Source organism: Ylistrum balloti, unplaced genomic scaffold (genome assembly GCF_031769215.1).
Source record: "Ylistrum balloti isolate Yb309-2 unplaced genomic scaffold, AGI_CSIRO_Ybal_v1 Utg369572, whole genome shotgun sequence".
Taxonomy (NCBI): Eukaryota; Metazoa; Mollusca; class Bivalvia; order Pectinida; family Pectinidae; genus Ylistrum; species Ylistrum balloti.
In genome coordinates, this window is record NW_026781867.1 from 142489 (window position 1) to 158147 (window position 15659).

The 15659-nt window shown below is 34.9% G+C and overlaps 1 protein-coding gene across 1 annotated transcript in view; it reads left to right on the forward strand.

Moving 5' to 3' along the window:
• Positions 1–15659, forward strand: part of LOC132565104 (thyroid adenoma-associated protein homolog) — an 88497-nt gene that overhangs the window by 62554 nt on the left and 10284 nt on the right. The window contains exon 36 of the mRNA XM_060229715.1: positions 4107–4272. Within this exon, the coding sequence (XP_060085698.1) occupies positions 4107–4272 (166 nt within the window). The remainder of the gene's footprint in view (positions 1–4106; positions 4273–15659) is intronic.

Sequence of the window (15659 nt, forward strand, 5' to 3'; positions counted from 1 at the left end):
CTTATATGTGTAAACCAGTCACTGTTGAATATTTGGATCAGTGTCTGTACTGGCTTATAAATTTGATTTAGGTATTTCCTGTCTAAGGTTTGTCTACTGAAAGGTCAAAAGGTCATAATAGTGGACGGAAAAACCAGTTAAATAAATAAATACTGTCTAATGTTAGAGTATATCATCCTGTGTGAAATATGTTTTTGTTCTGGGTGTGGGGGTGCGGATTTTTCAACAAAAGAAAAACAAGGAATTTTTCACATGTAGAATACAACTATTTAATTTCTCTGTCATTTATTTTGGAAAATTATATATGTTTTCAAATTTACTTCAAATTTTATTATCGAGCATTAGTGATCCTGTTTATGCAGAGCAGAAAGAAATATATTATTGACTGAATACATCATATTAATTAAAATTCTTGCAATTTGCATCATGCTATTTTGTCTATTAAAGATAATTATTGTATATTCTTTTTTCGATATTCAAATAAAATTTTGGACAGAAAAATAAGCCGTTAATTATATCTATATTTGGAAGATGTTTTTCTCAACTTATAACATTGTTTTGACTTCAGTTTAAAATTTATTTACATTCAACAGCCAATATCTTCGATAAATAATCACCGATTCTTATTTACTCAGGATTAAAATGTGGTTGTAATTAGTTATCTGTGATATCAAATGTTTTTGTTTACAAACCAGACTATTTTTTTACCCCCTTCTTGACATGAGGAAGCATGCTGTGAAGAGTTATGGTCAAATTTTATGGAAAACACAGACATTTAGGATAATTAGCAAAGAATCCTCCCTTCAAAAATCCTCTGAGGCTGTTTCCCATAGTGTTAAGTTACCAACTCAAAAGATGACTAAGCTCAGCGATACAGTTTCATAAGGCATGCTGGAGTGCCTTTCATTATTAAACGCAAAAGCTAGCAGTTATTCCAAACAGCATTTCAAAACATATGGAAATACTTGTTTCTTGTGAAATTGACATGCAGCGATGTAGATTTTATGCTGAAATGTATCCATCTGACATTAGGTTACCTGTGTTTTGTTACTGTCTGACCTGTTCACTTAACAAACGCCGTATGCGTAGAAGTAAATTGATCACAGAATAGTAACAAACCATGTTTTTTTTTTCTTTTACAAACACTGAAATCCTCCAACGAGGAATCTCAGGTGCAATCAACTGTCTTTATGAAAAAAATCATGGCCAAAAAAGCTCTAGAGATATATGAAGAAACAGGTGATTGGTAATGTGTTGCTTTGAGATATTCCAGACCCCAGTGTATAATTAAGTATCAATTCCTTACCACAGAAAGTTAAACACTGTTTGCTTTCAAGTCGACCAATGTTTTTCTGCATGCTCCACCGAGGAGGAATTCAACTAGTAGAAAACACAGGCTGTGGTCAACTGCATGTGTTGGTGATATCAACAATATGGTGTTTTGTAGTGTAATACTGCACCAGACAGCTCAACTTGCCATCTTAATTTACACTTGAGAAAACTTCCTTAATGGCCAAAGGAAGTGTAAAGGTCGGAAGATAGCCAGTGAACCATTCGGTTTGACGAGTGTTTTGATCGTAAAGTTAAGGACTTTGACAATCTTGAACAATTAGGATGTTTCCTACAGTGCCACCTGGTGGTTTAAGCATATCTAACTGTCCTCTTCAACGAGAGTTCGTACCATAAAATTTCTACTTCTGACCACTTTAGAATTTGGTCTGCTTTTTTATGTGGTTTAGTCATTGGTCCAGGTGGTCTAACCATGTACTGATTTCTTATACAAGGTTCCAAGACCAAAATCAATGCCTACTTTTTTGTTTGTTTGTAAATAGTCTGTTTTAGGAATTTAGAAACAGGGGATTGTCTCATAGTTGACAAGGACTTGCTGTTGCTGGTTCATGGGTAAACAGCTCCCCAAACCTTGCACAGTTCTTGAAAGTTAGAATTCAGGAAAGCTAAGTCTTCAGAGTTTGACTTTGAACAGCAGTTCTCCCCAGTAAGAACTCCTGCAGTTTTCCAGACTTAGAACTTTAGATGACTCTTCACAGTAAAAATCTTGGACATCTCCATATCAAATATGAGAACTTCAGACAGTTTTCAAGTGTTAAAAGCTCTGAAAATTCAATCTTCACAGTTAAAAATCTTGGACGACTCAACATTAGTAACATGAACTTCACACAGCTTTCCAGAACTTGAATCCTTCCCTGATACCCCTGCAATAAACATATAGTCACGGTTGGAAGGAAATACTTAGTAAGAATGAATTGTTTCTCCAAGACAAATCCTGGAGAGGGCATCGGGAAACATGTAGACTATGTCTTTCTCTATTTACAGATGTTGGTCTTTGTACAAGTTTTTACCCTTCATCGACATGTACTTTGATTCCATAAAGTTTAGAAAAACAAAGTTATATGTTATCATTAAAGCTGCTGCTATGTTTATTTCTTAACGCTCCAGTCAGCTTCTCCTCTATACTCCCGAACATTCAACACCAGTAGAGACTAAGAAATGCCATGTGTGAAGATAACTTGGTGTAATAAATAAAGAAACAACACTGTTATTGTGACTCTTCCTGTTTATTGTGGTTGGATTAAATCCCGGTAACGCTGGCATTTCTTAACAAAGCAACAGGTGTTTCCATTATGCTTCATAACTTACATGATACCTGTTCAATTTGTCCTTGACTCCACACGAGACTTCATGGCCTCTTTGCTTGTGCACCTTACAGCTGATCGTTACCAGGTATACTGCTAGTTTCAGTCATTGCCATGTGTTTGGCTAGTTCCCTAAGTATACTGGCATGTTTTTGTATCCCCTTTGAATTCCTCTGGCTTTCGCCTTGCATAGCGTCAAGGTAGCTTGGAAAGGGATTTTAATCATTACCTGAAACCTGCTGCTATTATTTGTACAGCCAAAAGTCACAATATTGGTCTGGTTCATATCTGTTAAACATGAAGTTATTTACAGCGTTTAAGGATTAAGATGAAATATGAAGGGATGACTTATTCAAAATATGTAGGTGTTTTGTATATATCCTAGCAGCTCATTCTGTAGAGAAAAAAAAACACCTTGATTTTGCAATGTTTAGGGAAACCTATGATTGTAGCAGAATTATCTTGACAGGTGAGACCTTCTATACTTTGTAAAGTACAGAAGACCTTTGAGGAATCTTTTTGATAAAGAACACCGGCAATGATACAGGGATCTTTTCCATGGATAGGAAGAAAGCCTCCATTATTCATACTGGAATCCAACTTTTTTTCATTTTCTGACCTGGAATAGTCCTCTTGGATGCCCAACTTTTTTAATTCAGTCTGCTGTAATCTCCTAACTTTCTCCAGCAGTTTGGCAGGCTATACTGTTGTTGCTATAATAAGTACACATTGTAAGAAACAATACTTGTTGACAGTTGAGTTAGGTTGTGTTCTGTTTTCAAGGGCTTGATTGTTCACAGGTACAGCTCTATTTTCAGCGCTTGCCATGTGGTTTTGGGCCCTCTCGGTACATTTTGTGTTTACGATTGCCACATGCCTGTATGTATGTGGTAGTTTTTGTACTTAGTTTGTACTATATGGAGCAGGTGCTACCCCAGACATAACAGAGCTTCCTCAACTGATTAACAAGGGGAAGATCTGCCAATTATCTGCAATTGTACAACCTTACAAGCCTTCAAACATTCAGATTCCTCATAACACTTGAAACAAAGCCTCCAGTGACAAACATTCCTTTAACAATGAAGACTTTGTTTTTCTGTCTTTTTTGACATTGTTATTTTCTGTTAAACATTCCATACTTGTTATTAATTGTTTTGGTTTATTCTAAATATTATCCATTACATAAGTAGTCTTATCTCACTATAGTGTGAATCAAGATAAAAAAAAAAGTGTTCACTTTAAAACAAGATCATGGCTTTGATGTTATAGAAATACAATTTGTCGCTCTTGTGTTAGTTTTGAACAGGAACTAGATCTTGTCAGATAGAATATTTCATAAACTTTAGTCATTTCAGTATTTTGATAACATAATCTGAAAATAAGTATTTTGATAACATGTTCTCAGAATATTCATTAAAAAATCATCTATTACTTTTCTTCCTATTTTCACAGAATTTGCCGAGATTAGGGGCAGATAACTCTGACCCAATACAGAAATGGCTGATGGTCCTCAAGGAGCACAGCTCCTCAGAGCAGTGTCCACTTCTACAAGTCAGCTGTGCCAAGGTCATAGGTCAAAATGCTGATCTTCTGCTGATTGACTCTGAAAACAAGATAGGTCAGTACTTATATCATCACAGATATCTATTTTTCCAAATGTCAGAAGTATCATTTCAATTTTCATATATTTTGATATTATTTCCACATGTGATCTCTGTTTATTTTTGTCATTGCACTTCAGGTTTACCTTCTGATAACAATACAGCATTTATAGGGGAGATGCTTAGTCATCTGTTTCATGACTGTTCTAGTTTGTTGATAATGTCATGTACCATTTTTTATAGAAACTAACCTTTTATATGTCATTACCATGAAACAGAGGGGAGTGGGGTGGGACATATAGTGTTTATCTGTGTCTGTTCCATGAGTGTTCTAGTTTGTTGACAATACAATGTCACTGACTATTTTTCCTATAGAAACTAACCTTTATATGTCTCTGCCATGAGACAGGGGGAAGTGGTACATATGGTGTTAGTCTCTACTTCATATGTCAGTTTTCTAAATATTTTTCCTTAATGCTTTCTGTGAGAATTACCCTTTTACCTCATGTTAAAAGATACTGACTTAAAATTTCGTCTGTGACCTCAACTTGCAGTCTTACATATGAAGTTAGAATTCCAGTTCAAAAATCTGATTATATGGGCAGTTCCAGCCTTTTGTGCTTCAGTTGTCCAGAGTTCTTTCTGTTATATTCGGAGATTGACACTTGGTTTGTGGCTTCAAACTAAGGGTTTACAGGTCAAATTTCAATTTCATCCAAATTTTCCTCTTTTTTTTTTATTTTTCTCAGATTTTTTTGTCAGTCTAAAGTTTTTTTTGTGCTGAAAAATGAAAAGTGAGTGATTAATATAAGCTGGACATAGTTATTTCAAAATTGTTGTAAAATGCATAAAGTTTACCCGGTAATTTATACCAGAGAAATAAATAACAAAAACAAACCAATAGTTCACTGGTAATTTATATTATTTAAATAAGAGTTTTACATAAGTAAAACAATGATAGTTTGATTCTGATGCTTCTTTTTCAAGTTTCTTGAAAGTTTAGTTATGTGTACTTACAGGTAAAATCTGTAGTATAAATAGACAGGTCTGTATGTAAAAAATGATAGTATGGATCAAAAGTTGGAATCCATGAGTGAAAACAGTTTTGTTAACAAACAAATACTGTATGTTGTTAAGATGAATAGCAATTTTGTCAAAGTCATAGACTATGATGTGAATACAGAGGCAGAAATGCCTGCGTTCACTATCATCCTATTAAAAGATTCCTATTAAATGATTACCTGAAAAACTATCAGGCAGTGATGCCTATTACAATTTAATGTGATTGTTAAATCAGAGTTACCTCCCTTTCACTGGAACTCATTCCTTGTTCTTTGTGAATGTGATGCACACAGCTGCTATATACCATTTTTATCTTATCACTGACATAAAAATATGAGAAGGGAAATCTGTTTTAGAATTAGGACATTTACCTTGTTAGTTAAAGATAAAAAGTGACAATGAAGATATGACAATGTATTGGAATTTTGTATAGTCCGGTTATACAGTGCCTTGTGCGGATGTGTTGTTTTGTTCTATGTCAGTAACCAAGGTCATTTTGAGGTGGATTGCTTTGTATTATCTGGTGACCACTACATTGAACAACATACAAGAGGCCCATCGGCTGTCATCCAGAACAGTTTAAGTAATTTCTATTTAAGTACAAGGACACCAACCACATTAGCACAAGACAGCCCGATTACTCAGCTTCCTGGGTAAAAAGAAAAGCTTCCTGTCTATATAAATACTGGTTTTCCATTTTTTAACATAAAAGTTCCAAATTCTAATATTTCATAAATTATGAAGTGATAGTTTGGTTGTATCTATCAGAACAAGTGTAATCTGTATTATGGATGGATAGCCTTTCACATTGTATATCTTGTTCAGAACATATCTTTTCAGAGATAAAAATATCCTTATGAGACTTGAAATTTTATCACTCAATGTCAGTTTCCTACAAATAACTTTTAAATCTGTTACAAACATTGTACCTTGCTCTTAGTGATGTCACTGTGACCTACATCTGAATTTTACCAAATATTTCCTCAGTTATTATATTGCCTCAGGCAAGATATGAAACAAAGTTCACCTAACGCTAATGACAAATATTATTTATATTTGATAAGTTGATAAGAATAAAATGTGAAAAGGCATGATTTTATATCGGAGGTCAAGGTAAAGGTCAAAATTAATTTGTTATGATATAATGAATCAAAGATGACTTAAAATAAGGAGTCACATGACCATAGCTCAAGGTCATGATTCAAATTGGTCCATGTTTCGATATTCCAGTGTGATAGCACTATAAAAGTGTCTACCAGTGACACTTTCATCAATGTTCACTCTCTTTATATGACCTTTTCTGTTGTGAGAATATCCAACAACAAAACAAACAATATCTTATTTAGTAAGTATTTATGTATTTGGAATATCTATTTTATTTGCATGTAATTTGAGCAAAAAAAAAACAAGTTCTTATTTGGAGCATGTTCTTAAATTTCTAAACAGCTGGAGCAAGAAGTTTGATATCTTTAGTTCAATAAGTTCACCGAGAGTTCTTTTTTTAAAGACCTCATCTTTACATACGTAGCGGATGATATATCACAGAATCAATACCAGCTGTTATTACTATACCTGTAGCATTCTGACCTACATAATGTATACTTATATCATAAATTTCCTCACAGCGATAAAACACATTCCAAGTGTTACCCGATGTTAAGATACATACTTTATTTGCCCTTGTTACAGGGGACAATTGAAGAAATAGGACAAACATTTATTGGTTTAGCATTAACCTATGTATAACTTTCTAACCTACAAACCTACATCTGTTGGCTACTCATACCTGTAAAAATTTCCACTCACCTGCTACAAACAACCCTATTGTTTGAGTAAGTCCTGTAATCAAAGGTTTCTTCATTTCTGACTAATATTTATCATTAATGACCCTCTCTCTCTCTCTCTCTCTCTCTCTCTGGATTAACGTTGTGAGCGTACCCGACATTCCATGTATACATCTGACTTATCTGATTAGGTTAGAAGTCAATATTTGAAGGCGTTAGTGTTTTAGTTCAATATTTGGACCTCACCTAAGTTTACAATGTCTTAAGGATTTTCTTGTAGTTTGATCCCCTCATAAAGAACAATTGATTTTAACCTCAACAGAATGTGCATGTCATCTGATTTTGTAATATAACCTATAGGGACTAGCTGATTTACTGAGAAACTGTCATGAAAAAACCATGCAGACTACATGTAAACCTCTGTTTGCCATCATACCTCTACTTTATTTTAGAAATAATGAGACATTATCAAGTTTCAATAAACAATTAGGACTTTTAATTGTTGACCTGATAAGAAACACACATCGCACCTCTCAGAGTTAGAAATGGAAAAACTCTTCAGGGTTGTATAACCCAATCACAAATGGACAGGATTTATTTGTTGTCATAAATTCTGTTTCTGAAAATCAGTTTCTTAAAATAAATGGTAGATATATTACTTGTTCACATTCTTGAACCCTTGAGTGGCGCTTTTGTATGTTCCTCAGTTGACATCGGCAGATGAACATTTTCTTTCCAACGATGTTGAATATAGTTGCCTATATGTTAAATTGACTGGTCTTGTGTTTAAAGGACAACCATCAAAAGTGAACATGTAAATTTCTATTTTTTGATCAACAGATCTGTTTAGTGTTGAGTGAACATCTCTATGAAGACCACGCTCTTAAAAAAAATGACACTTGTCCCATTATGGGATCACAGATATAAGATAATGCTTTGTTAGTAAGACTTCACATGATGTATATTCTATAGTTTTTGGTTCAAGTCTTTATTGATTTTTTTATGAGTGTCAAGGTACCAGGGTTCTTTACCATTGAGTTTACTTATCACTCACTACCTATGTTATTTCAGCTTTAGAGCTGTTGTAAGTGGAGAAACTGTAAACAAACGTCCCCTATAAATCACAATGTTACACTGGACAGATGAAACCCCTAGGGGCTTGTTTATGGGGCCATTAGATGGATGGGACCTCCAGGAAGGTGTTAGGAGGGAGGGTTAGGGGTCAAGGAGGTAATGGGTCTTATGTTTTAGGTACAAAACATGTAATAGTTACGCAGAAAGTAATCAAACTAAAAAGGTCCAGGGGGCCTGTGTTTCATACCTTGTTTTAGTCGAACATCAACCAGGACTGTCATCTGAAACATTGAAATACACATTGAAATCATTAACAATAGCTGTCCTCGGCCACTGAATGACAACACTCTGTCAGGCCCTAATTTTCCCTCCACACCTCCTCCACATAACACCTTAGTTTATTACAATACTTAAAGTATGTTTTTGTTCAAGATATTTCCGTGGTCACATTTTCACCATTAAAACATGAATTAGTGTGATATATATCTTCATTATATTAATGTAAAAAATGAAACAAAAAATGAAATAGAAAGTAGCAAATGTACTGTCACACTAAACACGGGAGAGAAAACCTCCCATTAGCAGCGACTGATGACTGTTTTTTCTTTAATCAAGAGAAATATTACGGATAAATTCATCCATCATGTTGACATAAACGAAAGGATGACAATTTATATTTTATTATTAAGAAATGGAACAAAGATATCTAAGCTGCGTTCAGAATGTACTTCAAGGGAGATAGCCTATTCTTGCATGTGTAAGTTGTTATAAGTGTGGCGTACATCATCAGAGAAAACTAAATAAGGGGTGTGTTTTTTCCTCTTTTTAGATTAAACTTTGTCAACTACAGATTCATAAATGATGAGATAAAATGGTGTTTATGATAACATCATCTGTGTGGTATTCCTGGTATGATGGTATCCCTGATGTAGTGATAAAGTGGAGATGTTAGGGACGATCATTAACTGTTGTAAATGAGATGTGTAAAACTGGCCTGTCTGTCACATCCAAAGTCTGCTATCATTATATCACTACAATCCCAAATCTGATCAGAAAGGTATGGTATAAGTACACTCCAAAGTCTGGTACCTTAATTTTGGTATAAGTACACTCCAGAGTCTTGAGCCTTAGTTTTGGTATAAGTACACTCCAAAGTCTTGAGCCTTAGTTTTGGTATAAGTACACTCCAAAGTCTGGTACCTTAGTTTTGGTATAAGTACACTCCAAAGTCTTGAGCCTTAGTTTTGGTATAAGTACACTCCAAAATCTGGTATCAAAATAGATTTATCTAAGAGCTTGCTGAAAAAGAGATAGATTTTTCCAGGAGTCATGGAATCAAATTCTCTTTTCTATGAGGCCTCAATAATTTGGCAACAATTAAAGAACTCCTCATATTTCAGTATTATGTCATTCTGTAATGTCAGAGTGTCTGTATCCATAGTCTGGGTCAGATGGCATTTAAATGAGCCTGGACAGGTACAGAAGTTACAGGATGATAACATAGGGTAAGTTGACATGCAAGTATGGACACAATAGGTTTTTCCAATGACCTGACACTGTTGTATAGTGGCAATATAAAGTGTACCAGTAAAGTTATCTATAAATTTAACCTGTCAAGTCTACCTTTCCCCTTCCCCCACTCCACTCCCCTCCCCCCCACACACTCCTCTCCCCCCCCACTCCTCTTTCCTCCTCCTCCTCCTCCTCCTCAACAAGAGGACACAATGACCATTATACCCTGCTTGCTGACCACTTCTTTATTTACCAAGTGACAAGGAAGTATTGGTGTCAATTAACAACATTTTCATGATAATATGTCATTAGTTACCACATCCTTGTCAGCAGAGGAATACCGGCTAGAAATAAACCCATCCCACCCCAGATTTACAATCGAAGGATTGTGTCAGAGGTTGAGGGGGCAAACATGAAAAATGAAGGAGATGTAAAAGAGATACAAAGGTAGATGACAGGGGCAAGGTGGAGAAAATATCAAACTAACTCTGGCAAGATCCCCAAAGCAATGGTTACCTGTGATTTATCAGATAAAGGAAAGAAGGACAATAAAACGCCAGGGAAAAGGTTCCTGTCAGCAGAACCACTGACGGGTGTCAAGGAGGTGGAGGGGGCGTGGCAGGAAATAATTGGTTTAACCTCGCCCCAGTGTATGTATGTTTTCCAACTAGACCTCCCCCTGTCAGAGAATGATAGGGGGTCATCAAACAAATTTGATTGAACTCCACCCTTGTGTCAATATGAGTTTGTCAAGGAAAGCATGGGTCAGGATGGAGGATCATAAAACACAATTGGTTCCAACTGATCAACTTGGCGTATCCGCCATCTTTTAAGGTCAGAGAGGACAGCCATAAACATTGATCATGGCAGATGGATCTGACACTGGTCCTTACTGAACCATTGTTGGTCTGGCAAGTTTTATAGGTTTGACCTTGACCTTCACAGATAAATGGTCAGATAAAGTCAAGAAGCAATGTGGTCACTCTCTCAAGACTGACCATTAAACAATTTCCTACTGTAAAACATAAGTTGAACATCTCTTCTGAAGAGGGCAGACAAGTAGTACTTGTAACCATTAGTGACAGTGAATGTGAAACACTTACAAAGCTAAAGGTGATGGCTGAGACATGTCAGTAAATGTTTCCAACATTATCACAAATACACAGATAAATATCAAACTGACCAGTTTCCTGTATAAAAAATACGTGTTATATGTTTTTAATCTTTTTGGGGGGGGCAAATGTGAAAACTTGTCTGCAAGTGTTTTTGACAGAAATTACTACGATGAAGATATACATATCATTTAATGATGAAGAAATGTTGATGGGAAGGAGACTGGATTTAGGAATGATTTGAAGGATGCTAGAGTTGAAATGATGAAAAAGAGGATGGATTTAGTAGTGATGGGAAAGAGGCTGCAATAAGTAATGATGGGAATGAGGCTGGAGTTTAGTAATGGGAAGGAGGCTGAAGTTCATAGTGATAGGAAGGAGGCTGGAGTTAGAAGTGATGGGAAAGAGGCCAAAGTTAGTAATGATGGGAATGAGGCTGGATATAAGTAGTGATGATAAGGAGGCTGGAATCAGTAGAGATGGGGAGGAGGCTGGAGTTAGTAGTGATGAGAAGGAGGCTGGACTCAGTAGTGATGGAAAGGTGGCTGGACTCAGTCATGATGGAAAGGAGGCTGGACTCAGCTGGACTCAGTCATGATGGAAAGGAGGCTGGACTCAGTCATGATGGAAAGGAGGCTGGACTCAGTCATGATGGAAAGGAGGCTGGACTCAGCTGGACTCAGTCATGATGGAAAGGAGGCTGGACTCAGTCATGATAGAAAGGAGGCTGCATTCGGTCATGATGGAAAGGAGGTTGAATTTACTAGTGATGGGAAAGAGGCTGCAGTTCATAATGATGGGAATGAGGCTGGAGTTTAGTAATGATGGGATGGAGACTGGAGTTAGAAGTGATGGGAAGAAGGCTAGATTAGAAATGATTGGAAGGAGGTTGGAGTTATTATGAGAAAGGTCTATGTTTTAGGGAAATAGCAATTGAGTATTAACAGGAGGGCTTTATTTCGCAGAAATGCATGCACAGTTAAGAGAAATACGAGGCAATTTAACATTATAATGTTTACTATAAAAACATGCTTCAAAATTCCTGGAAATGCTGTAGAATAAGAAACTGATAATAAAGTAAACATATTGATTTTTATGGGATCTGATGCATTGATCTGATTATTGTGAAGCAATTAAATACACTGTTGTCTTCATCAGATAAAGTCTGTTGGTATTACCCTGTAAACAGGTCAGTGTCAAACACAGACAAGATCAAGATATCTAGTGCGGATCCTGTATAAACATGATGGCCGACACATGTATAAGTCAGCATTGGACATGTACCATGCCTTGTCCCATGTCTCCACCAATACGAAACACTACACCAGCTTCTAAACTTTTGTGGGAACTGTAACTTGCTACTTAAATTGTTTTTCTGTCGATTTTATGGAAAATGTCTATTTTCTCCCACAGAGATCAGATTTCCAAAGTGTATATAAACATAGTTGGATAATGTTTTGTGTATTTGCAGTTTCTGGTTGAAAGTATTACGCTGATTCATGCCTGGTGCCATGTCTCCTGCCAAACTTTCTCCCTCTGGTATCAGCTCTTACTTATTAGAAGTTTTTGCTGCATTTTCAGTTTTAATGAATAAACAGTTCTATGGCTGTTACAACAGGCACTTAGAAACAGAAAAAAAAACAGAACATTTCAAGAAGTCGTAATTTGAGATTTTTCTTTAAGATAGGATGTCATCAGCTTTGTGGATAAAATGCAGTCAACAATGGTGCAGTTGTTCAGATTCATTTGACTCTAACACACAAGCTGTCTTTGTAAGATTATAAGGAGATTAGGTACATATCCATTGATGATTGTGGATTTTATTTGTTAATTGGAGGAAACTGTATCTCAGACACTGTGTGAACTTATGTAATATGACCGCAGACATTGATAGATCTAATGCTATATCATACCACTGCACTGCAACAGCAGTATACGTTCATTTCAATCACTCTTGTATTTAAATATGTATAAATAGTGACAGAAAAGAATGTAGATGTAGTCCCTAAATACTAAATATATTCTCAAGATGCTTTAAGTTTAAGTATGTTTACAAACATTAAAAATGTGAAATATTTCTTCTAACAAACAAGTTCATTCAGTTCTGAAATATACAAATATATGCTCATGGAAAATAGTAATCCATTATCAAAAAGTGGCTTTTTTTTTTCTAAAATCATTTTTTTTATTTTAATGAAATTAAGAAATGAGCACAAGTTTAAATCAGTTTTATTTTTAACAAATATTCTGAAGTTTTGCAGTCATAATTCACAGAAATCCATTGGGTACAGAAGTAATACTTTCAGACAAAAAAGAAAAATGTTTTTATATGGTATACCCGGTAGTTAAAACTAACTTATCTACCTGTGATTTCAAAACATATTTACAAACTATTCTATTTTAAGCATAAACATACAGTGTATATATATATATATACACAGTCAAACCAATTGAGAATGTTCATCCATTATAAAAACAATTTTTTCAATGATTATTTATGTTTTATAAATTTTAAATGAAATTAAAACCATTTTCCTGTATACTGATGTTTCGATGTTTATAATTACTAATGGGATTTTTTTATTAACATTTAATTGAAAAATTGGTTTGCGACGGCTGATATAAAGCAGAGTAGGTTATAACGCCAGGCTGTGGGAATGGGGGGATACAGATGATCAGATAATATCATCTGGGCTTGTTATAAATCACTCTACTAATGCCCATGGACACTTGGTATTTTATCTCCAGAGAAATTTATCTCCAACAGAGTATATAGTTCTGACCAATCACAGAACTCTAAAAGACCAGTTAGTATCACGTTTTTAGTCAAATAAAAAAGAAAAAATTTATAAAATGTTGATACAAGATTCAAAAGGAAAACTTTCTTATAGCAGGATATATTTATGATATTGACTAATATAAGAAGTTGTAAATATAATTATATATATATATATATATATATACCCAATATCATAAATTTAGGGTGACAGAAGAAATTTATTGATTTCAGACAGTTTATAGTAGTATGACACAATATATCTTACTGTTCATTTCACATCTCGTATCACTGAAGGATATTAATGCGTTAAGTGACACCTGATGTTAAAGACATGCTTTTTAAATTATTATGTAACATACCAGTAACACTTCTCTATTTCATCTGTTTGATTTAAAACTTAATCATGTCGGCCTATCTATGATCTCCAAACAAGAACAAAACAAAAATATAAACAAAAAACATTTGTCTAAATGAGAATTGTGTCAGTATGAAAAATTCTAATTGGTTATTTTGTGATATTTTGACTTGAGAGTTACATTTGATATAAAATCAGGGATATCTAGAGGTTGTGTTTGTTATCATGTTAAGAGAAACCTGTGATTTTAGCTGTGAAAATTGAAGTAGAGAAGAAACCATTTTTCACACAAGAAAGAAAAGAAGACATATATATATATATATAGATCTTGGATGCAATTTACAGGACCATGTAGTGGAGAGTTGTATACAGAGGGGGCTAGCTCCTGATCCCATGGGATTCAGCCGTCCTTGTTATTGACTAATCTACCCAATGTTCTGCCATGCCTAAAACTATTTGATCCCCTGACTGTAGAATGTAGATTGGCAGAGTTTGGCATTGAGCTATTCATTAAGTTGACATATAAAAGAAATCTGTTTGTTTTGATATGCTGGCCATGCATTGCTTGTCCAATGGTATGCTTTGAAACCAGATATACACAGAATTTCTATTTTATAGCACATTTCTGGTGTTTCTATTAGCGTGACCTCTGATGTACTCAAGGTCAATAAGATCAAGGTCACCTCATAAGATACATTGACTTTCAGGTTCTTATTATCAAGTTTCTTCTCCTCTTTCAAACTGATGGAACTTTGAAATTATGACAGGTTTACATCAATTAGTTTTAAGATTTTTTAATGTTCAGTTCTCTGTATCATAAATGTGGAATATCTTATCACAGGTGTGTAAGGCAGCTTAATGATTGAGATATATAATAACATATCACAGGTGTATAAGCTGTCTTGAAAATTGAAATATTGAATATATTTCATTAATGAATTTATTTATTATAACCTAGTAACGCTGATTACAAACAGGAAGTCTCATCTTAATATTTGTTTGAGAATGGCTTGGTGACGCTGTGGATCCTGGTCAGTACAACACTGGCTTTTTTTACTGAGTCAACCGAGTTTGAATTCATGATCTGATATGAATACCAGTAGGTATAGGTTACCTTCTCAACTACGCAGGTTTCCTCTCATACTTTCAACCACTCTTTATCCAAGCCGATAACTATGATTAACATAAGATGATGAAATTTGTTTCATATTGCAGCGTAGCATGCAGGTAGATTTAGAAGTGTTTCAAATTTCAACCCTTCTCTATATGTTTGTAGAAAACATTAATCATTTCACGGAATTGGATGACGTTGATACGTGATTCATCATTACACCTGCACATTATATACTGTAGATATCCTGTAATAAGCCCGGGTGCCTATACGTTGCCTCAAACTTGAAGTAGTGGGTGAACTTATTACAAAGCAAAGCAATAGCTGTTGCTGGGAATTCTACTGAACAGATATTGTTAGGGGTGACATGACATACCGTAGGACTGAACGGATATTGTTATGGGTGACATCACATACCGCAGGCTGTACGAGCTTTCACAGTGACACTGGTATTTCTGAAATAAGTGTAAAATTATCTTTTGATCTTATCTATGAGTTAGGAAGTTTAAAAAGCAAAGTTTCTGTAACTAGTAAAGACATTTTCTTAAGTTTGTTAGTCTTTTCACATCCCATTCAATGACAATCACCAAATCGAGACCATTATGTAATATTCGT